This window comes from Mustela putorius, unplaced genomic scaffold, assembly GCF_011764305.1.
Source record: "Mustela putorius furo isolate JIRA1106 unplaced genomic scaffold, ASM1176430v1.1 tig00000596_pilon_pilon_pilon, whole genome shotgun sequence".
Classification (NCBI taxonomy): Eukaryota; Metazoa; Chordata; class Mammalia; order Carnivora; family Mustelidae; genus Mustela; species Mustela putorius.
In genome coordinates this window covers 13461059-13483232 of record NW_025421428.1, presented here as the reverse complement: position 1 = coordinate 13483232, position 22174 = coordinate 13461059, and the positions used below count along the sequence as shown (strand labels likewise).

The 22174-nt window shown below is 61.2% G+C and overlaps 1 protein-coding gene across 12 annotated transcripts in view; it reads left to right on the top strand.

Moving 5' to 3' along the window:
* The window catches only part of RALGDS (ral guanine nucleotide dissociation stimulator), a 42944-nt gene extending 25005 nt beyond the window's left edge, over positions 1-17939 (top strand). For 4 of the 12 annotated variants that reach the window (XM_045082670.1, XM_045082669.1, XM_045082665.1 and 1 more), the window contains exons 2-18: positions 5175-5285; positions 6415-6608; positions 6826-6924; positions 7758-7951; positions 8196-8701; positions 9456-9671; positions 9958-10061; positions 10448-10532; positions 11497-11565; positions 11993-12079; positions 12603-12689; positions 12927-13048; positions 13212-13307; positions 13541-13742; positions 13897-14139; positions 15196-15310; positions 16860-17939. In XM_045082670.1, the coding sequence (XP_044938605.1) occupies positions 5175-5285; positions 6415-6608; positions 6826-6924; positions 7758-7951; positions 8196-8701; positions 9456-9671; positions 9958-10061; positions 10448-10532; positions 11497-11565; positions 11993-12079; positions 12603-12689; positions 12927-13048; positions 13212-13307; positions 13541-13742; positions 13897-14139; positions 15196-15310; positions 16860-17035 (2706 nt within the window). In that variant the 3' untranslated portion in view covers positions 17036-17939. The remainder of the gene's footprint in view (positions 1-5174; positions 5286-6414; positions 6609-6825; positions 6925-7757; positions 7952-8195; positions 8702-9455; positions 9672-9957; positions 10062-10447; positions 10533-11496; positions 11566-11992; positions 12080-12602; positions 12690-12926; positions 13049-13211; positions 13308-13540; positions 13743-13896; positions 14140-15195; positions 15311-16859) is intronic. The other 8 variants (XM_045082671.1, XM_045082668.1, XM_045082664.1 and 5 more) reach the window with 7 other exon arrangements.
* Positions 17940-22174: the final 4235 nt, after the last annotated feature.

The window sequence follows — 22174 nt, the reverse complement described above, 5'->3', positions numbered from 1 at the left end:
TCCCATTCTGAGAGTGGGGAGCCAAAACCTGCAGCCTAGTGCAGGTGGACCCAGTCCCGCAGCCCTCCGGGCCGGCCTGCAGCTGGGCGTGGAAAGAGGCTGGCTAGAAGATGGCTTGGTGAGCAGGGCAGGAGCAAGTGGGGAGCTCCAGGGTGTGGGTGTTGCCTCTGCACTCTGGGGAACGGGGAAGGGTCGGACACACCTGGAGCCCTAGTGTCCTCAGAAGCAAGGGCCAGGTTCGCACACACGGGTCAGAAGTTGGAGAGGAGAGGGAGCTGCAGGGGAAGGCCAGCTGGGCTTGCAGCCCTGGACCTGCTCCCACTCCCGGAGCCTCACTTGTCCTCATCTGTAAAATGGGCCTGAGACCAGTTCCTCCCCTAGGATTCAGGTGAGGACCAAGGGAGCCTGGCAGCCTGACAAGTGGTCCCACAGTGCCTGCCTGGCACAGTGTCCAAGCCAGAAAGGTGGCAGCTTCCATGATTGTGTTTTCTGACCAGGTGCCAGGGCAGTGTCCATGCTCTGGGGTTTGGGGGCAGAGTTGGCGTGGTGCGTCTCAGGCCCGGTTCCCATAGTTGAACCTCAAGGCCCGCAGCTGGAACCCCAGCAACAGCCACTCCGTGGAAGGGTGCCGGGTACAAGGCAGCTGGGCCCCTCCATTGCCAACCAGCAGGGTCACCTGAGGAAGGTCCTGCCACCTCTGGCCTCTGCTCTGAGCCTGAGTGCAGCAGCCACAGCGGAGCACGGCAGCAGCCAGGCCTAGATGGGACAAGGTTCATGGGCCACGGTTAAAATCCGAGCCCTGGCTGCCGCTTCCTGGCTCCTGACCTGAGTGAGTTCCCCACCCGACTCCTCCCTCACCCATCAAGTAGATGTGACAAGTGTGTAAAAAGCCTGGCCCCCAGGAAGCATCCACAGACCTCGGACTCTGGTTGGTGGTGGACGCTTGGTTGTGGCTCTTGGGGCTGGACGTTCAGCTGGCCCGGCCCCACACCCCCTTTGGACCCAGGCCACCCTCCTCCTCAGCTGTCACCAGCTGCACTCCCTCAAAGGCCTGACATGGGGTGGCCTGCTAGCCTGACAGCCAGGAGCCGGCCTTGGATGGACAAGAGCACAGGCAGTGGGCACGGCCAGCGTGGAAGCCCCTCCCCCTCCCCCCCGGACTTGAGGTGCCCTCCCTTCTCTGTACATGCTGATGAGTAACTGGGTTCAGGCTGGTGACAGGGGGGTCCTTGGGGACAGCCTCTTGGGGGCTCATGAGGCTGGTCACCAAACTCCAGTGTCTGGGGTCACTGAGCTCCCGGGTTGCCCTGGCCAGCCAGCCCCTATACAGTCCGAAGCCCAGGCTGCCCCTATGGGATGCAGTGCGTGGGGCCAGGAGTGTGGCTCGGCCCCACCCAGGGCTGACCTGGGGTCCCCACTCGGTCCTGTCCATGTCCTCGGACTCAGGGAATAGGACACTCACCAGAGGGTAGGGGTAGGGCCCTGCTACACACCAGGAGGCTTTTCCTTCACCCCAACTTGTTGGAGTTTATGGTCCAAGAAATGAACCAGAACTTGGACTTGAGAAGTCCTGGGTTCTCTCCTCAGCCCAGCCCCGCGGCCGGCGGCCTTGGTGTCCATTCCACGAGTGTTTGCAGGATGCCTTGTCTGAGTGGTCTGGGAGCCTGGGATCCCAGGGGGCTGACCAGGCCCTCTGTCCATCTCTCGTCGCCACTCCTGCACGTGAGCAAAAGGCCAAGTCAGAAAGCTGCAGGGCTGGCTTGGGCAGTTTAGGACTCCTACCCTGTCTGTAGCGGCTGTCCTGGAGGCTCCCACGGGTGCCCTCAGGGTTTCCCCGCTCATTGTCTGTCAGCAGCTCTGTGGGGCTCTGGTCCGCAGGCGATGCCCAGTATCCTCTGGTGCGTCACATGCCAGGTGCTGTGCACTGTCTCTGGACCCGCTGTCGCCCTGTAGAGAGCTGCTGCTCTTGTACCCATTTCCCGGATGAGCTCACTGAGGCCGGGGCAGAGAGGCTCGGCAAAGCTGGGAGTCAGAGCCCTTCATGAAAGACGGTGTCCTGGGGTCTGGTGGGCCCCACGGAGGGTCCTCATGTGCCTGGGGCTGCAGGGTGCCGACCAGTGTCCAGGAGAGGGCCTGGGGTGGCATCTGTGACTCTGTGGCCCTGGGTGGCAGCTCAGCAGGGTACATGAAGGACCTCATCTCATACAGGCACAAGCCACTGTGGTCAGAGCCACCCCGGCCCCGCCCACGTGGGACCAGGTCTCTGCACATGGCCTGAAGAGACGGGGGGACCCCGTGGTGCAGGCTTGAGCCAATTTCTTCTCTGGGTGTCTCAGCCCTGGACGGGGTCTCTGTAGGAGGAGCCGGTCTGCCGAGGAGGCACCTGGGGGGTTTGGAGGCCCCTTACGGCCATCACCGTAAGGAAATCCACACCCAGGGGAGCAGAGGAGGGATGAGAGTGACGCTGCCATCTCCCTGCACACAGGCACGAGCCGCCTCCCGGGAGAGTTGGCAGGGCTGGGGAAGAGCCAGCAGGGCCCCTCGGGTCTGTCCCAAAATGTGGGTGGGATGGGGCCTGGCCTGCAGTCACTTGGGGACAGGCATGCTGCTGGCCTGTCACCCTGAGAAGGCTGATCGGGTGACACCCAAGTAGTTTCTCCTTCTTCTTGTCCCTGGGGCTCTGGGCTGCACTCAGAGGGACAGTGGGGTGCGGGGCACTTGGGTGCCTGTTCTGTCGGCGTCTGCTTACCAGGATCTGGGGGCACTGCCCCACCCACACTCCCCTTGACCCAAGCCGTGGAAGGCCAGGCAGCATGTGCAAGGCCCAGCTGCTAACTGGATCCCAGGAACCTGGGGACATTGGCTCCCCAAGGACACAGCCATCCCTGTGGCGTTCTGTTCCCCTAGAAGTCAGCCGAGCACCCTCCTGCCCTGAAGAGGCCTCCCCGAAACCATCTGTCCGGTCAGCCACGCCCATCCTTCCCCAGGAGCCGCCCCCCCTGCCCTGCCAGAGCACCCCCCACGTGGGCCTGCGGGCTCTGTCCATCCTGCCACGGGGGGGCCCTTGGGGGGACCGATGCCTGGTGCTGGCTGCTTTCCCTCTCAGTCCCTGGAAGCCGGGAGGGGTAGGACACAAATGCCTTGCTCTGCCACTTCCTGGCCGGGCCCGGGCCCTTTGCTTCAGAGCCTGCCCCTCTGTGCAGGAGGTGGTCACGGGCTCCTGCACCCGGCTCTGGGGGTCTGCTTTCTTCCTGCCGTGGCTGCGGCTGCCCAAAGGAGCCAGAGCAGCGCCCCATCTGTGTGACAGGGCGATGACTCCCGGCATCCCGCCCCGCCCCCCCACCACCAGCCGGCAGAAGGGGGCCCCTGGGGGTGAGGACGGGGGAGGGGCTCGGGGACCACATACTGCGCAGGCCAGCTGCTCTGCCGGCGAGGCCCAGGGCTCACTGCGGGGGTGGGGGGTGCTGCTCTCTGGACTTGCCAGGGGATGGCCACTGCCTGCCCGCAGCACCCAGAAGCCTGGGTGGAGCCCTACTAGGAGCCAGGTGCCCTGTGGAGTTCAGGGGCAGGGCCCTCTGGCGGGCCCACCGGTCCTACATGGGGCCCCCCAGCTCACTGCCCACAAGCCAGGTGTTCCTCCCAGCTGAGCCACACGTGACTAAAATAACCATGGAGAAGGCCAGGCCCTTCCAGCCCCGGCTCGGCCTCCGTGGGAAGTGGGCTCAGACCCTGAGGACATGCCAGGGTGATGGCCCCCCGTCCAGCAGGGAGACAGCTGGTCTCTGCAGCCTGTGTCCTCTGAGGGCTCTTCCAGACAGGGGAGGGAACGTGAGCATCTGTCTCAGCTTTTCTGCTCAGGAAGAGGCTCCCCTATCTAGTGGAGGGGCTGGATCATCAGAGGGGTGTGGGTGTGGGAGGTGGCACTTGGGGCACCTCTGCCGGTCCCCTGCTAACTCTCCACAGACAGGCTGGCTCTCTCTCCAGAGAGAATGTGATGGCAGCGGCTTCCCCGTTGGTCCAGTGCCCAGCATGGGAGGGCGGCCACAGGTCAGAGGAAGTGGCCTTCCTGAGGGGAGCTGGCCTCCTGCGGCGCACAGGGGCGACAGGAGGCGAGAGGCCCCAGTACCCCGTCGCCGACCCCAGAGGTGCAGCAGGGGCCCTGCCAAGGCGGCGGGCTTCAAGGAAGGCTGTGTGGGTGGGCTGAGTCAGCACCTTTGCCTGGGTCTCCTGTAAGCTGCACACCCACCTTGGGCTAGGGCAGTGATGCGCGGTCCCAGCCGCTGGTATGGACCGTGCGGTCGAGGGCCCTGTGCCGGCTGGCACGTCCCAGCTCCTCCCTCAACCCTCAGAGGCCTCCCTCCCTAATGCAGCGCCCCCTCCCCGCCGTGGGGGGCCAGACAGGCAGCGGGGCTTGGAGATGACGGCCCGAGGCCAGCCTGCCCAGTGGAAGGGGTCACTGATGCCTAAAACAAGGGTCTTTACTTCCTGTCCCAGGCAAAGTCCCGTGGTTTAGGGCCCAGTGAAACCCCAGTCATCTGCCCAGCCACTGCACCGTCACTGCCCGCTGTCCCCACGCACATGACGCCGGACGGGGAACCAGGATCTCCTCTGTTGCCCAAGAAGGCACAAGGGCATGAATGAGCAGAAAGGGAAGGAAGTGGCCTTGGATGTGGCCATCGGGGATGCCCTACGCCTGCCCCTGACGCGTGATGCTGACTCCAGGGCTGGGCCGGGAGGAGCTGCCCATGCCAGCTGAGTCAGCTGGGGAGCAGGGAGGAGGGCCTTGGGGGTCCTGGTCTGTCATCCACCCACGGCGATGCGTCTTTGGACAGGTCGCCCCTCTCCCAGTGTCCACGTCCTCATCTGTGACATGGATAGAAGGCAGCAGCCCTCTTGGGGGTAGAGGGGGTGACCCTGGCCATGAGCATGTTGCTGGGGGTTTCCAGGGCCTGGAGGGCTGGCGGCTGAGGGCGTGGGAAGGGGTGGGCTGGGGGCTGCGTTCTCCCGCCCCAAAGTGACTCCTGGGAGTCACCGGCCTGGAGCTGCCAGCCCACTTCATCCCTGCCAGGGGCCAGGCTGGGGTGGGGCAGGGGGTGGTGTGTGGACGCCGTGCCTTGGCGGGGACTGGAAGGCTCAGGGGGGCAGCCCCTGACGGCCCCACCCCGTCTCTCCAGAGCTGCACGCAGGAGATCGGTGAGGAGCTGCTCAACGGCCTCATCTTCTCCATCTCCCTACGGAAGGTGCAGGCGCAGCCCGGGGCCAACAAAGGCCAGCGCTGGCTTGGGGTGAGTGCGGCCGCAGGGCTCCTACCCCCAAGAACCCACAGTCCCGCTCCCAAAGGAGCCTGGGCCTCCACGCCCTCCCCGCTGCCCAGCTCTGGGCTTGGGCAGGAGCAGGGTCACTCTGCACGGGACACCCGGGAGGCCGAGGCGCTGAGCGTCCAACTCTTGATTTCGGCTCAGGTCACGATCTCAGGGTCGTGAGATCAAACCCCGCATCGGCCTCGCATGGTGCATGGTGCGTGGAGCCTGCTTGAGGTGCGCCGGCGCGCTCCCTCCGCCCCTCCTGTGCACGTGCAGACTCTCTCTCTACAAAGAAAAGTTCATTCACACCTGCATGAACATCTAAAAAGATACCTTTTTACTGCTTCCCCTTGACATTGGGCCCCAGGTGATTTTGTATTTGTGCCCCAGTCGGTCTGGTTTTAACTCCCGCCCCCGGCTGTCCCAGTAGCAGCCCTGCCTTCCACGTCCACACCGGGAAGGGCCAGTTTCCCCCCAAGGCAGGGAGGCTTGAGCTCCTCTACGGTTCGCTGTGGGCCCCCCCCCCCCCAGCACGGCCACGTGACCCCTCCGGCTTCGAGGGCCTGACTCGGCCACATACCATTCCGGAAGGGAGGCCAGTTGTCAGGGTGATTCAGCCCTTCAGTGCCATGGGCCCGGGCTGCATGGATTCCCTCCCCAAAAGGAGCTTCTGTCTTCTCATCTCAAGAATGGGCATGTTTTGCCAGAGCTCACGGGGTTAGTGCTTTTCCTCCTCCAGCCAACAGACTGACCCGGAAGGGTTGGGTCTGCATGTTTTGTTAATCCCCATATCAAATTCTCTTTGTTTGTTTGTTTGTTTGTTTTAAGGTTTTATTTATTTATTTCACAGAGAGAGGGAACACAAGCAGGGGGAGTAGGAGAGGGAGAAGCAGGCTTCCCACTGAGCCAGGAGCCCGATGTGAGGCTCGATCCCAGGACCTTGGGATCGTGACCTGAGCCCCCCAGGGCGCCCCTCAGATTCTGCTTCTAAAGCCGAGCTTGTTTCTCAGCTTGCGCCCTTGGGATGTCATCTGAGCTCGGGCCCCCCACCCTCCTGGCCGCCCCGGCACTGCCGCTGACCACACCCCTCCTTCGTCCCACCCCACCCCAGTGTGAAAACGAGTCCGCCCTGAGCCTGTATGAGACCTGCAAGGTGCGGACGGTGAAGGCAGGCACGCTGGAGAAGCTGGTGGAACACCTGGTGCCCGCCTTCCAAGGCAGCGACCTCTCCTACGTCACCATCTTCCTATGCACCTACCGGGCCTTCACCACCACCCAGCAGGTCCTGGACCTTCTGTTCAAACGGTGAGCGGCCCCCCGCCCCGCCCCGCCGGCTCCCCACCCCAGTCCGGGCAGGGTGTCTCGGCCGGGCAGGGTGTCTCGGCCGCAGCCCTTCCCTGCTTGGACACCAGGCCCCTGCTGGACATTTTGCATAGTTCTGTGAGCGGGGCAGACCGGCCTTCCTTCCCTCCTGGGCTTCCGCTGTAGTCGGGGGGTCAGCCGGTAACCCTAGACGTCATAGCAGGTACGGTAGACGTGACGCCCTCACGGCCTCCTCTAGATACGGATGTATTCTCCCTTACTCTGACGAGGACGGCGGCCCCCAGGACCAATTAAAAAAGTGAGTGGACTTTGGGTCTGATGGGAGGGTCCCCTGTCTCCCAAGTGGGGGACATCTGGGGCTTTGGTGGGGGCAGAACCCTGGCCCCCACGTCTGTGACTACTACTGGAGGGCTGCGCTGTGGGGGCCTCTCCTGCAGAAGGACAGGAGCCAGACCGCTGTGGCTGGGCTCCCGGGGCCTGGGGGGCAGAGGGGAGGCTGGGGGCTGGAGGCCAGGGTTGGGCCCTGAGGCCGTGTGTCCCCACCACTGCCCGCCCCAGCCCTGTCTGCTCTGCTGAGATCCCGGGGCCACCGGCTCACACGGGGGCCTCGCACCTCGGTGCCCCAGGCCAGCCACCCTCCTGCGGTTCCCAAGAATAGTGTCGGTGGGAAGAGGAGACCCCACGCGCCAGAAGGGGGTCCGGCAGGCATCGGAGCAGGCGCTGGGAGTTGCAGGGCCACGAGAGCCCAGGCGGGCTGGGCAGAGGGACATCGCCCGTTCCCTCCTCCCCCACAGACTGCTGCAGCGCCTACCGTGTGCCCCAGGGCTGGGACAGAGCAGACGCCGCGCCCCCTCCCCACCTTCCTGGGGTTTACGGTGCAGCAGGAGGGACCCCAGACAGACAGGAGTGGGTCAGGCCCCCCAGGGGAAGGCAGGGGTGCTCACACCAGAAATGGTCTCCCTCCCGTGGAGACCCGCACCTGCTGGCCAGACCTGCCCCTGCCTGGATGGCCGGTGGGGGTGGGCGGGGTGGGCCCGGACTCTGGATGGCGCATCCCCGGGGGTGCCCCAGGGGGCTGTGCGAAAGGAAGGGCCAGGCCACTGACGCTACTGCCTGCCCTCCTACCTCCAGTGCCATCTCCTCCATTCTGGGCACCTGGCTGGACCAGTACTCGGAGGACTTCTGTCAGCCTCCAGACTTTCCCTGCCTCAAGCAGCTGGTGGCCTACGTGCAGCTCAACATGCCCGGCTCTGACCTGGAGCGCCGTGCCCACCTTCTGCTGGCCCAGCTGGAGCGCGCAGAGCCCGCGCAGGCCGAGCCCGAGGGTGAGAAGGCCGGGGCTGGGTGCCTGGGGCTGTGTGGGGATGGGTCGGTGCTGGGCCCCACAGGGACGAGCCCCACAGGCTGGTGTGGGGCCAGGAGCAAGGCTGGGCTCAGAGCACCCAGCGGGTGCACCGCACTCGGGGAGCCGTCCCGCTGAGGCTTCCTTCCTGGGTGCGGCTTCTCTGGGAGACCCCAGGCTGAGCTCTGTGTCTGCAAAGGGACATGGAAACTTCTCTCCTCCTGTAGCTCTGTACCCTGCTCCAGCGCCAGCGCCAGTTCCAGAAACAGCTTCAGAACTAGAGCCAGCTTTAGCACCAACTCTCCTGCCTACTCCAGAGCCAGACGCGGCTCCAGCACGAACTCCAGAGCCAGACGCAGCTCCGGCTCCTGCTCTAGAACCAGACGTGGCTCCGGCTCCGGCTCCAGCTCCCACTCCAGAGCCAGATGTAGCTTCAGCTCCCACTCTAGAACCAGATGCAGCTCCGGCTCCAGCTCTAGAAGCAGACGTAGCTCCGGCTCCTGCTCCAGAACCAGACGCAGCTCCGGCTCCTGCTCCAGAACCAGACGCAGCTCCGGCTCCTGCTCCAGAACCCGAGCCATCTCTGTCTCAAACTCTAGAGCCAGAGGCAGCTCCATCACCCGAGCCTCCCTGGCCTTCAGCTGTTGCTGCAGAAAATGGGCTGAATGAGAAGCCTCACCTCTTGGCCTTCCCTCCCGACCTGGTGGCAGAGCAGTTTACCCTAATGGATGCAGTGAGTGCCTCTCAGTGGTGGGACAGGGCAGGGGCACCCCTTCCTCTGGCCTTGGGTCCATGCCCTGCCATTCCCCGGTCCCTAGCTGGTGTCCCGCTCTAGCTCCCAGTTCCAGCAGGACTCACTGTGAGATCCGCAGACTGGGGACATAGAGATGGGACCCTCCCACCCCAGCCTGCGGGGACTGTGGATTACATGAGGGGGAACGGTGGAAGGCTGGGTGGGCCTGGCCTATTTGGTGGGGAAGCAGAGCTCCCTGAGGGGCTGCCTGCTCCCTGGGTCAACCCCCCGATCTGCCAGGAGCACTTATTAGGCACTTATTAGGCACCTGCTATGTACTAGAGTTTCTGGCAGAAACCAGAGCCCTAAGGTATGACACCCACAGCGGGCATGCACCTGGATGGGGTCGGGGGTGGGGTGGGGGGGCGGACCCAAGGCATGATGGGGGAGCCGGAAGTGCTCCCTGCTGTGCAGCTGTGAGGCCCCTTCTGGTGCTTGGAGTCGGTGAGGGCGGGCTGCCGAAAATGCTGGACTCTCCTCCAGCGTGTCATCCGGGGCCACTTGTGCTGGGCGCCTGTGGTAGGCAGAGAGCAAAGTGCACGCGCGCGCGCGCCTGCAAGGCTCCAGCCACATCCTGCCCCACATCGTCCGCTCCCGAGCTCAGCCCTGACCAGGGGCTCTGCCTGGGGCGAGGGGAGCAGGGATCCTGAGCCGGGGTTTGGCCGAGCTGCGTGACACACCCCCTGCTCCCCAGGAGCTGTTCAAGAAGGTGGTGCCCTACCACTGCCTGGGCTCCATCTGGTCCCAGCGAGACAAGAAAGGCAAGGAGCACCTGGCTCCCACCGTCCGTGCCACCGTCACCCAGTTCAACAGCGTGGCCAACTGCGTCATCACCACCTGCCTGGCGGACCGGAGTGTGACGGCCCGGGGCAGGGCCCGGGTGGTGGAGCACTGGATCGAGGTGGCCAGGGTACGCCTCCGAGGGGCTCTGGGAGCCCCTGTCTCACTTGATCTGCCCTCAGGGAGGTGATGTGGCATCCCGGGCCCTTCCTTCCTCCAGGGCGCGCCGGCCTTGACCAGCGTATCCCGACGCCCGGGTACTCACTGCCCCATGACTCCCTCCTGTGGGCTGTGCTGCGATCCCCCTCCTGGGAGTGCTGCCTCCCTGGGCTCCACCGGCATCCATCTCCCCCAGGTCGGGAGCTCCCAGCCAAGGGGACCACAGCTACGACTCAGCCCTGCTTTTCCTCCCCCAGGAGTGCCGCGTCCTCAAGAACTTCTCGTCCCTCTACGCCATCCTGTCCGCCCTGCAGAGCAACTCCATCCACCGGCTGAAGAAGACGTGGGAAGAAGTTTCCAGGTGGGCGTGCCTCTCAGCAGGAGCCCCAGGGGGGACCTGGGACCTGCCAGGGGTCAGCGAATCCTGGGTCAGCTGGCAGGGCCTCCGATTGTCTGTTGGCCTTAGGCAAGCAGTTCTGCCTCAGTTTCCTTATCTGGCAGCTACGAGATTGGGCCACACTGGAGATTTTCCTGGGTTTACTCGGCAGCCACACCACTCTGTCCTCTTAAAATCCAAACGGGTTGGAACAGAGGCCCCCACACACGGCTCTCTTCCCCGGGGCCGCAGAGCGGGACCCTGTGTAGAAACCACCCACCCGGGCAGTTCAGGGCCTTGGGCTCTGAAATAAAATGGATTAGTACGCACCCCCTGCGTGCCGGTTCCAAGGCTGTCTTCCTTTCCCACAGGGAAAGCTTCCGAATCTTCCAGAAGCTGTCGGAGATCTTCTCCGATGAGAACAACTACTCGCTGAGCAGAGAGCTGCTCATCAAGGTGAGCCCTGGGCGGAGGAGGGGGTCTCCGAGGAGGGAGGGGCTCAGTGAGCAGTTCTTTGAAAGATTCCAGTCCTGTCTTGTCTGGACTCTGCAGAGTGGGATCTTTTTGGTCCCTGGCCAGTGGGGGGGGGGGGGCAGTTTGGGGAACAGGAGACCCTGGTAATGGGATGGTGGGGGTGCAGTCAGGGGACGTTCCAGAAGGGATAGGTGAGCTGGCAGGATTAGCAGGTGTCCTGCTTCCTCCAGGCAGGTGGCTGGATGGGGCCAGGGGTTGGGGGCTCCTGTCTGCCACAGCTCAGGGGAGGGCTCCCTGCCTGCCTAGTGCCAGGATGCCACAGGGGAGGCCAGAGCCCACATCGCAAAGGGGCTGCCCGCCTTGGGTCCAAATGAGCAGACCCGGGACGCAGCTGTGGGTACGGTGGGGGGCTCCTGACTTTGCCCCGGGCCGGACACCACAGATGGATCCCAGGGAGTCTTGCTAGGCTCCCCCCACAGGGCCTCCAGTTTGCCAGAAGACCAGTTAGCAGGAGTAGGTCTCCAGCTGGGAAGGAGGAGCCCACTGTCCTCCGAGTCCCTCTGAGACCTCGGGCGAGTCTCTGCTCTCAGAAAATGGAGGTGTGAAGAGCCTGGGGTCCCTCTGGTCTCTGGACTCATGGGGAGGCAGTGAGGCGCAAGGAGAAAAGAAATGGGCATGAGTTTTGTGCAGGGCTTCACCCCGGGGCAGGCGAGGGAGAAGAGCGACAGGAACAGGTGTGGGATGCAGAGTCCTGGGAGACCCCAGGCGGCGGGTGTCTGCTCGTCCGCGCTTCCCAGACGAGGAACCGGGCTCGGGGAGGGTGGGCTGCGGTCCCACGTTGCGGCACCACGTTGGTACCAGTGACCAAAGCCCAAGGTCAGGTCTGTTGGAGGGGAAGCTGGGGAGGAGAGGAAGGTCTCGCTGACCCTGTCCTCAACCCTGGCAGGAGGGGACCTCCAAGTTTGCCACCCTGGAGATGAACCCCAAGAGAGCGCAGAAGCGGCCGAAGGAGACGGTGAGTATGCGCGAGGCTGGGAGCCACAGGGGCTGGCCTCCCCGTGAGGAGAGAAAGGGCCACCCCCACTGCCCTCCCCACACCATGCTGCTGCCGTGCGGCGACCTGACCCCCTCTGGGCCCTGTGAGGGCCGCGCCCTGACCCGCTGCTGTCTTGACGGTGCTGTTGACGGCCACCAGAGCAAGGGCCTGGGAGAGCCGGGCTTGGGACGGGTTTAGTGGTGACGAGGGTCACCAGAACCTCAGTGACTTGCCAAACCCTGGGCCCAGAAGGTGACTAGGGGAGCTGGGGGCCCGTGGCTACTAGGAAGGAGTCTGGGGGAGACGGCTGAAGGTCCCCAGGCTGCTCTGAGTGGGAGGCCGGGGTGGGGGCTGTGGCCGAGGGGGGCCCTGGTCCCGGCTCATCGGCCCTGCCTCCCGGCCGCAGGGTGTCATCCAGGGCACCGTTCCCTACCTGGGCACGTTCCTCACAGACCTGGTGATGCTGGACACCGCGATGAAGGACTATCTGTATGTGAGTGAGCCCTGCGGGCCCGGCCGGGGTGGGAGTGGGGCGGGGGTCCTGGAGCCCTGGAGGAAGGCACCCCTCACTGAGCCCTGAGCTCTCAGTGCTGGGCACACCTCATCTGAGAGCCCCCAGCCACCCCCGTGCCCAGCTCCCCCATGAGTGGAGAGCTAGGTGCCCAGCTGGTGGGGCCTAGAGCTGCAGGAGGCTCGCAGTCTGTCCTCAGGCAGTGGCCACGGACAGAGAGGGGCTGGCCATCCAAGATCAGGCACTGGGGCGGCCAGGCTGGGCCGTCTTGCCCTAGGCCTCAGTCTCTCCTGTCCTCAGAGGGTTGGGCAAGAAGTTCCTTAAGGCTCTGCCCGTCCCCCACCCCCACCCAGCCACCCCCAGATCCCAGGACCCGCCCAGAGCTGGGGTGTGTGCACCCACCTGCCCCCTGGTGGTGCAGCCGGGAGTGCAGCCTGAGAGGGGCTGAGGGGCAGTCCTGGGCAAGGGGACACTTTCTGAGGGTTGCTGGCTGTTGGCTTTTCAGGGGAGATTGATCAACTTCGAGAAGAGGAGGAAGGTGAGCCTCTGCAGCCCCTACGTGTCGGCGGGGGTGTGGACTCGAGACCCACGGGTAGAACGCTGGGCCGCACCCCGCTTCCTCTCGTGTTCCTGGGGCGGGTGCGATACGCAGAGGCTGGGGGGCCTGTCCCACCGGAGGGCAGGTGCGGGAGGCCGGAATCAGGGATGACTCCTTGGGAGGGCTGCTTGGACCCGGCTCTGAGAACAGGATGGGCCTGGGCGGAGGGGGGGGCCCATGCCCAGAGCCCTATCCATGCCAACGCCCTCCTGCCCTGCCCTCTGGCCCCAGGAATTCGAAGTGATCGCCCAGATCAAGCTGCTCCAGTCAGCGTGTAACAGTTACAGCATCGTGCCTGAGGAGCACTTCCGGGCCTGGTTCCGGGCCATGGAGCGGCTCAGCGAGACGGAGAGGTGCGTCTGCGCAGGAATCGGGCGCACTGGGCGGGCTGTGGTGTGGGATCGTGGTCGGCGCTGGACCGACTGGGCGTCCAGACCGCCCCCTGCCAGGCAGGTTCTAGGAGGGAGACCTGGGTGTGCCTCCCCGTAGCCTCACAGCCGTGCCTCTGTCCCATAGCTACAACCTGTCGTGTGAGCTGGAGCCCCCCTCCGAGTCCGCCAGCAACACCCTCAAGGCCAAGAAGAACGCAGCCATCGTCAAGCGCTGGAGCGAGTGAGCACCCGGGGCTGGCAGGACGGGCTCCCTCCCCGCTCCGCGCAGCCTCGGGCTGAGCGTGCCTCTGCATAGTAGGGTGACCCTGACCCCTCAGTCCCAGAGCAGGGACAGACATGGGCCTGATGACTGACCAAGCGCTTGGCACAGAGGCTGCACTGTGGAGTGGAGGGAGCAGGGGCGGGGTGTGGCCCCGAGGGAGGCCCCCCAGATGAATTGATTCTTCCACGCAGCCGCCAGGCCCCCAGCGGGGAGCTCAGTACCAGCGGGAGCTCCCACTCCAAGTCCTGCGACCAGCTCAGGTGCGGCCCCTACCTCAGCAGCGGGGACATTGCCGACGCCCTCAGTGTCCACTCGGCCGGCTCGTCCAGCTCCGACGTGGAGGAGATCAACATGAGCTTTGTCCCGGAGTCCCCCGACGGTCAGGAAAAAAAGGTGACTGCCACACCCCCTCTCCCGGGGTCCAGGTCCCCACTCCTCAGCCCCCTACAAGTGGCCAGGAAGCCCCAGCTCCTACACGGAGCTCTTGGGGTCCCCGCAGTGCTGGGCACTGGCCAGGGCGCCCCTGCTGATCGTGCCGTCCCCACAGTTCTGGGAGTCGACCTCCCAGTCGTCCCCGGAGACCTCCGGCATCAGCTCGGCCTCCAGCAGCACGTCCTCCTCCTCGGCCTCCACCACGCCCGTGGCCGCCACGCGCACCCACAAGCGCTCCATGTCCGGGGTGTGCGGCTGCAGCTCCTCGCTGCCGCTCTACAACCAGCAGGTGGGCGACTGCTGCATCATCCGCGTCAGCCTGGACGTGGACAACGGCAACATGTACAAGAGCATCTTGGTGGGTGCCCGCCGCGTCCCAGCCGAGCGGCCGCGGGGCTGGGAGGGGCCGTCGAGAAGCTTCCCTGGAGGGCGAGTGCCCCGGAGAGCTTCACGGGGGGAGGCGCCTTGGGGGGAGCAGGGTGACCCAGGGGTTGGAAGGAGCGCAGGAGGCCTGAGGTCAAGGGCTCAGAGCTTGCGTCTGGATCTTGGAGGGAGACAGAAGCTGGTTGGAGCGGAGGGCAGGCCACGGGGACTTGGGGCTTCTCTATGGGGGTGGGCTAGGGCCAGGAGGTACAGGGAGGCCAGTGGGGAGGCAGGGACCATGGCAGGCTGGTGGCCATGGAGGTGGCTAGACCACGGAGGTCCTTCAGGGCTTGAGACCAAGCCAAGGGGCTTTGTCTCCAGACACTGTGTCTGGGGAGTGGAGGCGGCAGGGGGACTCATGTTCCAGAGCTCAGGCTGCAGAGAAGTCACATGCACTCCCCAAAGACCCCCCCACCCCGATCCGCTCACACCGGGTCAGGTGCTCCGTGACACACCTGTCCTGTGCTGAGCTTGACTGTCATTAACGGGCACCCGCATGACCCCATGTCTAAGGCCCGTCTGCACTGTGGCCTCGGGGTCGAGGCAGGAAGGGTCAGACCACGCTGACCACCCCTGAGCCTCCAGCCAACGCAGACCTGGCACAGAGGCGACCCCTGGGCTCCTCTCTTCCCTCCAGGGCTGGGCCTCGACGCTGTCTCTGCCCTGGGTTCATTGTTCCCCTTGTCCTGCGGGGACAGGCTCGAGGGGAGCAGCCCCCAGGGGCGGGCAGGTTTCCGAGGTGGCATGGGAAGAAGGCGGCAGGCTTGTACGAGAATGAGGGGGGCAGAAACAATTGGGAAGAGCGCCCCATCCCTGCACAGAGGCCTCCCGGGGCAGGACGAGAGGGAGGGGTCCCCGGGGACCTGGCACCCAGCCCGAAGCTGAGCCTTGGTCTGCAGTGTGAGGCATCTCCAGGGGTTCCCGGGGCTACCCCCTGTGGGGGGCTTCTCCAGGCCCTGCACCCTGATGGTCTGCCCCTTCCCCGACCCAGGTAACCAGCCAAGAGAAGGCTCCGGCGGTCATCCGCAAGGCCATGGACAAACACAACCTGGACGAGGACGAGCCGGACGACTACGAGCTGGTACAGGTTATCTCCGACGATCGCAGTAAGTCCGGGTCCCGCCGCGTGGGCCCTGGGAACAGGCCCGCACCCCAGCCCCAGGGCCCGCGTTCCCAGAACCCGCGCAGCCACGCTGGGGGTTGGGCAGCCTCGCGCAGGCGCCCTCACCAGCCCCTGGCACGTGCGTGCCCTTGGCTGGACGTGGACAGGCTGCGGGAGGCCGAGCTCCAAGCGCCTGGCACCCCGCGGCGAAGGGAAAGGGCTCTTCCTCCGGGGCCGGGCAGCCCGGCCGCGCGCCCAGGGGCCGCTCACAGGAGCGCCCTGGCTGAGATGGGGCACGAGTGCTTCATTAGGAGTCGTGCCCGCTGTGCACCTGAGCCTCAATACGTTAAAATCCACGCACACGTGACATTGTCCGTGTCTGCTAGGGCTGCTGTGACAGGCTGCGGCGGCCGGGGCGGCGGGTGGACGGAGACGCGTGGATCCCAGCGCAGTGTTCTGGGGCTCTGGCGAGGGCCTCGTCCACGGGGCAGACGGCCACCTTCTCCTGGTGCCCTCACGTGGCAGAAGGGGCGAGGGTCCCCTTTTATAAGGCGTCCGTCCCATTCCTGATGCTCCAGTCCCAAAACCTTTCACAACCCAAAGGCCCCATCATCTGGGTGTGTGGATTCCCACCCCAATTTGGGGGGACACATTCAGACCACAGCAGACACTAAGCACAGGTTCTGAGGGGCCCCGCTCGGTGGGTGAAAGCTGGGAAAGCGGCAGAACCAGGGCCAGCAGAGACTAGGAGGCCGACGGCGGGCCTCAGGGAGCTGGGGCACGGCCCTCACGTCGCCTGTGGTTTCCTCATCCCCACGGGGGAGATAACGAGCCAGGGGCTGATCCATACAGACCTCTAGGGACGTGGGGCTCTGTTCTTTGCCATGAGCTGCCAGCCATTAGCCCAGACGATTCACGGTGACCCCCAGCACCCCCAAAAGTTGTTTCCAGACTCCTCTCTCACTTTCTCGCACCATTTTGGTAGAACAGGGCAGGGTTAGCCTCCATCTTCAGGACAGGAAGCCTGAGGCGCAGGGCAGGGTAGGGAAGGGGAGGCAGGAGCAAGAAGCTGCGTGGTAGCGGGCTCCTGGCCACAGCAGGGAGGAGAGGAGCAGCTGCCCGGGGGTGCGGATTCTCCCGGACCCTTGCCCGGAAGACCTGGGGCAGGACCTGCCCTTTGCTGGGCCCCAACCTTGGTCCTGAGTAGGGCGAGACTTAGGGGAGGTGTTCTGGATTCTAGAAATCTTTCGGCTCGAGGTCACGGTCAGCGAAGGCAGCAGGGCGGCGGGACGGACGGCCCTTTGCCCACTCCAGACGGAGGTGGGGACTTAGGGAGTCAGAGTCCCTTTTCAAACAGGAGTGGTTGGCTTTCCTGAGTGCCCATCGGTCTCCTCGGCAGGTGTCATTTAGAGGGCTCATCGGTACTCCTGATGTTGGATTGGGGGCGTCTCAGCTCTTTGGCTCAGGCCTGCTCTGGGGGGCCCTCAAGTGGTGGCTGTTCTGTGGGGCCCTTGGAAGCATCTGTGACCCTCTCCCCGCCCTTCTCCCACCAGAGCTGAAGATCCCTGACAACGCCAATGTGTTCTATGCCATGAACTCAACGGCCAACTATGACTTTGTCCTCAAGAAACGGACCTTCACAAAGGGGGCAAAGGTCAGGCACGGCACCAGCTCGACTCTGCCTCGCATGAAGCAGAAGGGACTCAAGATTGCCAAGGGCATCTTCTAGGCAGTCCCCGGCACTGGCCAGCCACGGGACCACTCTGTCGGGCGCTGGCCAGCTGGGTGACTAGGCACTTAGAGACTCCAGTGGCCAAGGCCAGGCGGGCGCCTTCTGCCTGACCTGCCAGCTCAGGCCACCCCCAGACTCCAGGTTCACCCTGAACCTCCCCTGCTGCCGGGATTGACGCCTGCTGTTTGCTGGGCTGACCTGGCCTCCCGTGGACCACTCGCTGCCTTAGGTGCCTTCAGCTCTCTGGAACCAGAAGACTAGCTGACTTTTGCCAAGGAGCACTGCCGACGGCCATGGCGCTCTGCCTGCCGCTGGGCTCCGCCCTCTGTGCACTTCCCCTGCACCTGCTCAGGTGTGGGTCACTGCCACCTGTGCCCAGGGGCACCCCAGGGCACCCACTCATCCACTGGGTCTGACCACTGCACTTCTCTCCTCATGCCCACGGGCACTGGCCCGTGCCCTTCTCGGGTCCCGGGCCCTTTTTCCACCATGCTAGCCTTTCCCAGGCTGCACCAAAGATACCACCGTCGGGGCCAACAGAGTGAGGGAGTCTCACCCACCCCCGGCCCAGCCCTCCCCCAGGAGAGGAGGGCGGGGAGCCTTTCCACAGATCACACTCTTCATCCGGTGCACGGGGACAGTCTCTGCCGAGGCCCGTTGTCATTGACTCTCACGACACTGCGAGTGCCACCCACCGCTGCGCCCTGGGCTTCACGAGACCACACGAGACGGGGGTTAGTGGGAGAGGAGAATCGGGGGAACGGGGAGGGGTGTTGAATATTTGTATAAAAGGCAAAAACAAAACAAAAAAAGTTTACCAGTTGGGGAGGGGCAATATTTATTTGTTGTAAATAGCAAATGCTAGACTTGAATCTTATATTAAAATCTGGTTTCTACTATAGCTTGGGAGTTGCGATTTGGTTCTTTCACTTCCTGCGCTCGTATAAACAAGATACAGACTCTCGCGTTCTATGTGCAAACAGGAGATCTTGCGTGGTTACCGGTTCGTCATATGTGGGACAAGTGCGAAGAGCCAGCCACCCTTCTTCCCATTGACTTAAGGAAACGTGCAGGCCTAACTTCCACAGAGCAGATGCTCAGCCTGGGGTTATTAAGCTGGGCACTGAGCTGGTTCAGTCCCCCAGCACCCTTGGGATTCGAGGTTGGAGGTACTTTCACAGGGCTTAGCAACAAGCCCAGAAGCCTGGGTGTCTTTAAAAATAGCATTTTTGGGGCATGCAGGTGGTTCAGTAGGTTAAACGTCTGAGCTCAGGTCATGATCCCAGAGTCCTGGGATCGAGCCCCGCCTAGGGCTCCCTGCTCAGCGGGGAGCCTGCTTCTCCCTCTGCCTCTGCCCCTCCCCACCACCAACTCACCAGAGCTCTCTCACTCTCTCTCAAATAAAATATTCTTAAAATAATTTTTAAAAAAAACATTTGCAAGAGAAAATTATAGAAGCAGCAGCTCAGGGGTCAGTCTCTCCATGGAGACCATTTGACTGTGGGGAGAAAAGGATCGGAATGAACCATCTGGGGACTTTGGAACACCCCGCACCCAACACACAACAGCCAGGGGAGTACTTGATGACAAACAGCCATGGGACGTTAGCGATGAAGGAGATCGCTGCCAGTCCGCGCACTGACCACCAGGGCCGCAGGACAGAAGCTTCAGTCCCCGAACAAGAAAGACATGGCATGACGTAGTTTGGAAAAGTCAGTATAGAAACGGAAGATGCAGCTCTCAGACAACAGAAGTGAGCCTGGAGGAGGGGGAGAATCTGGTTTCCAGAATTAGCACATTGTCATCCTCAGTATCCAGTTCCCAGCACGTTATAAAACGCACAGAGAAATAGGAAGACCGTGCTGCCACGTAGGAAAAAAGAACTTGGCAGACTTCCCTGATGAAGTTCGTGCATCGAAGTTACTAGTCAAAGACATTAAGTTGACTGCCTTAAATATGCTTGGTGAGCTAAAGGAAACCACAGACAGCTAAAACAAAAAACAAAACAAAACCCCAAAGGAACTCTATGATGTAAGAACAAATAGGAAACGTAATATTGAGAAGTTATGAAAAGGAACCACATAGAAATTCTGAAGCTATGAGGCACCTGGGGGCGCTCAGATGGTTGAGGGTCTGCCTTCAGCTGAGGTCATGATCTCCAGGTCCTGGGATCATGCCCCATATCAGGCTCCCAGCGCAGTGGAGAGTCTGCTTCTTTCTTTCCCTCTGCCTCTCCCCCTGCTTGTGTGCTCTCCCTGGCTCTCTAATGAATAAATAAAATCTTTAAAAAAAAAAATCCTCTGGACAGTACAATAATTGAAATGAAAAAACTCACCAGAAAAAATGAAAAGAACTCACCAGAGTGGTTCAATGGCAGATTTGCACAGGCAGAAGAAAGAATCAGTGAACTTGAAGATAAGGCTGGCGTCATTACTCTCCCTGAAGAGCACAAAGGAAAAAGAATGAGGAAAAATGAACAGTCCCCTCCAGGAGCTGGGTGACATCAACAAATGAACAGCATCCGATACCGAGAGACCCAGAAGAAGAGAGAAAGGAGCAGAGAGATTATTTGAAGTAAAGATGGCTGAAAACTTCCCAGTTCTGATGAAAGACTACATCTACACATGAAGACGGTCAATGGACTTCAAGCAAAAAAAACTCAAAGGGACCCACTATCTCTTCAGGGTGAAGGAGAATGAGGACATTCCCAGATAAAAGAAGTTAAGGTTTTGTTATCAGTAGACCTGCCTACAAGAAATCCTACACGCAAACCCTTCAGGCTGAATGAGAGAACACTAGACAGTAACTGAAAGCCATAGGGAAAGTAAAGAGCTCAAGAGAGGTAAGTAATAGATCACTTAAAAAGCCTGTATCATTTCACTTTAGGTGCATAGCTCCTTTTTTCTATGTAATATAAAAAGCAAATTTATGAAACTGTAAATCTGTTAATGGGAACAGGATACATAAAGAAAGTGGGGCTGGGAATTCACAAGAGCTGAGTGTATACTACTGAATAAACTTGAATTACCAAACTAGGTTGCTCTAAGTTTAAGATGTTAATTGCAATCCCAAAGGTAACCGATAAAATCTTTTTTTAGAAATACATACAAAAGGGTGGAAGGGAATCAAAAGGGTGCACTATAAAATAATCAGCTAAATCCATAAAAAGCAGGAATGGAAAAATTGAACAGAAAATATATAGGACATGCGGAAAACAAGTAGCTAATGGAAGAAGGAAGTCGTCAGTAATTAAATATAAATGGGTTAAAGGTTCCACATAAAAGGCTGAGTTTGGCAAATGGATTAAAAAAACATATTCTACCAATATGCTGTATTCAAACAGACTCGCTTTGGTTTGGGGGAGTTTTTTCTTAAGATACTATTTATTTACTTACTTGTTTGTTTGTTTGTTTAAGAGAAAGAGCTCAAGCAGCGAGGAGAGGGAGACGCAGGCTTCCGATGAGTAGGAAGCCTGACGTGGGGCTCCAGCCCTGGACCCCTGGATCATGACCTGAGCCAAAGGCAGATGCTTTTTTTTTTTTTTTAGAGAGAATTCTCAGTGTTTATGTTTTTTGTTTTTTGTTTTTTTTAAGATTTTATTTATTTATCTGACAGATCACAAGTAGGCAGAGAGAGAGACGAGGAAGCAGGCTCCCCATTGAGCAGAGAGCCCGATGCAGGGCTTGATCTCAGGACCCTGGGATCATGACCTGAGCTGGAGGCAGAGGCTTTAAACCCACTGAGCCACCCAGGTGCCCCCAAAGAGACTCCCTTTGAGAGAAATCTGGAAAAAGGTTGAAAATCAAAGGATGGGAAAAGATATTCCACCAGAACAGTAAACAGCCGGGGCAGCTCTATTATCTGACAACATTGATTTTAAGTCAAAAAGCTAACAAGAGACAAAGTCAGTATGCCCCGATAAAAATTTCCATTCATCAAGAAAAAAATAACAGTTGTAAACCTCCATCCCTAAAGCAAAACCTGACATCTTTTTAAAGGGAGTCGGAGACTTGACTACGAGACTTGAACAATGGCTGGGGGAGTCTGGGTGGACGATGGCTCGGGACAGAGGACTGAAACCGCACCCGGTCAGACCCGGCGCACAGAAGCGGAGGCCTTCGCCACGGCAGCCCGGCACAGCTTCTCAAGGGCACGTGGGACATTCCCCAGGACACGCCATCTGTGAGGCCACGAAACAAGTCCTAATAAATGGTAAAGAATGAAACACGCGAGTATCTTTTCCAGTCAGGTGGGATAGAAGCAGAAGGCAAGGGCGCCTGGGTGGCTCAGCCGTTAAGCGTCTGCCTTCGGCTCCGGTCGTGATCCCGGGGTCCTGGGATCGAGCCCCGCGTCGGGGTCCTGGGATCGAGCCCCGCGTCGGGCTCCCTGCTCAGTGGGGAGCCTGCTTCCCTCTCTCCCCACCCCCGCGCACTATCTCACTCTCTCTCTCTGTCAAATACAAAAAAAAGCAGCAGCAGCAGAAGGAAAAGGTGGAAGGAACACGGGCTACTCAGAAGAACGTGGAAATGAAGGAGCATAATAACCCGGGGGTCAAAGAAGAAATCACGCAGGAGGTCGGAGAATAACTTGACACAAGTGGAAACAAAAACGCAACGTGCTGTAAGTTTCGGGACACAGCGGAAGCAGGGCTAACAGCAGAATTTCTAGCAGCCGATGCCTATATTACAGAAGACGGAAGATTTGAAGTCAGTAACCGAACGGTAACACTTGAAGGAACTAGAAAAAGAACCACCAAAGCCGACACACCTTTTAGCGAGACCGACCGAGGGGAAGTGTGGCGCGGGAATCTGCCGTGAAAGCGGGAACAATCAACTGCACAGAACAAGAGGGTTGTGAGGAAGTGCTGCGGTAACCGTATGACAGCGGTGACCGTGTGACACAGAGACACACGCTGGAAACGGCTCCAGCCGTCGGGAGGGCTGGCGTTGTGACGCGCCGCAACACGGATGGACCTTGGAAACACGGCGGCCCCACTTCAGGTATATCTAGAAATATCTAGAGCAGGCCAACTGAGGGGCACAGAAAGTAGAAGAGACTACCAGGTGGGGGAGGGGAGAACGGAGAACGGGGTGTTATTGATTAATGGGTACAAAGTTTCTGTCGGGGGTGACGACA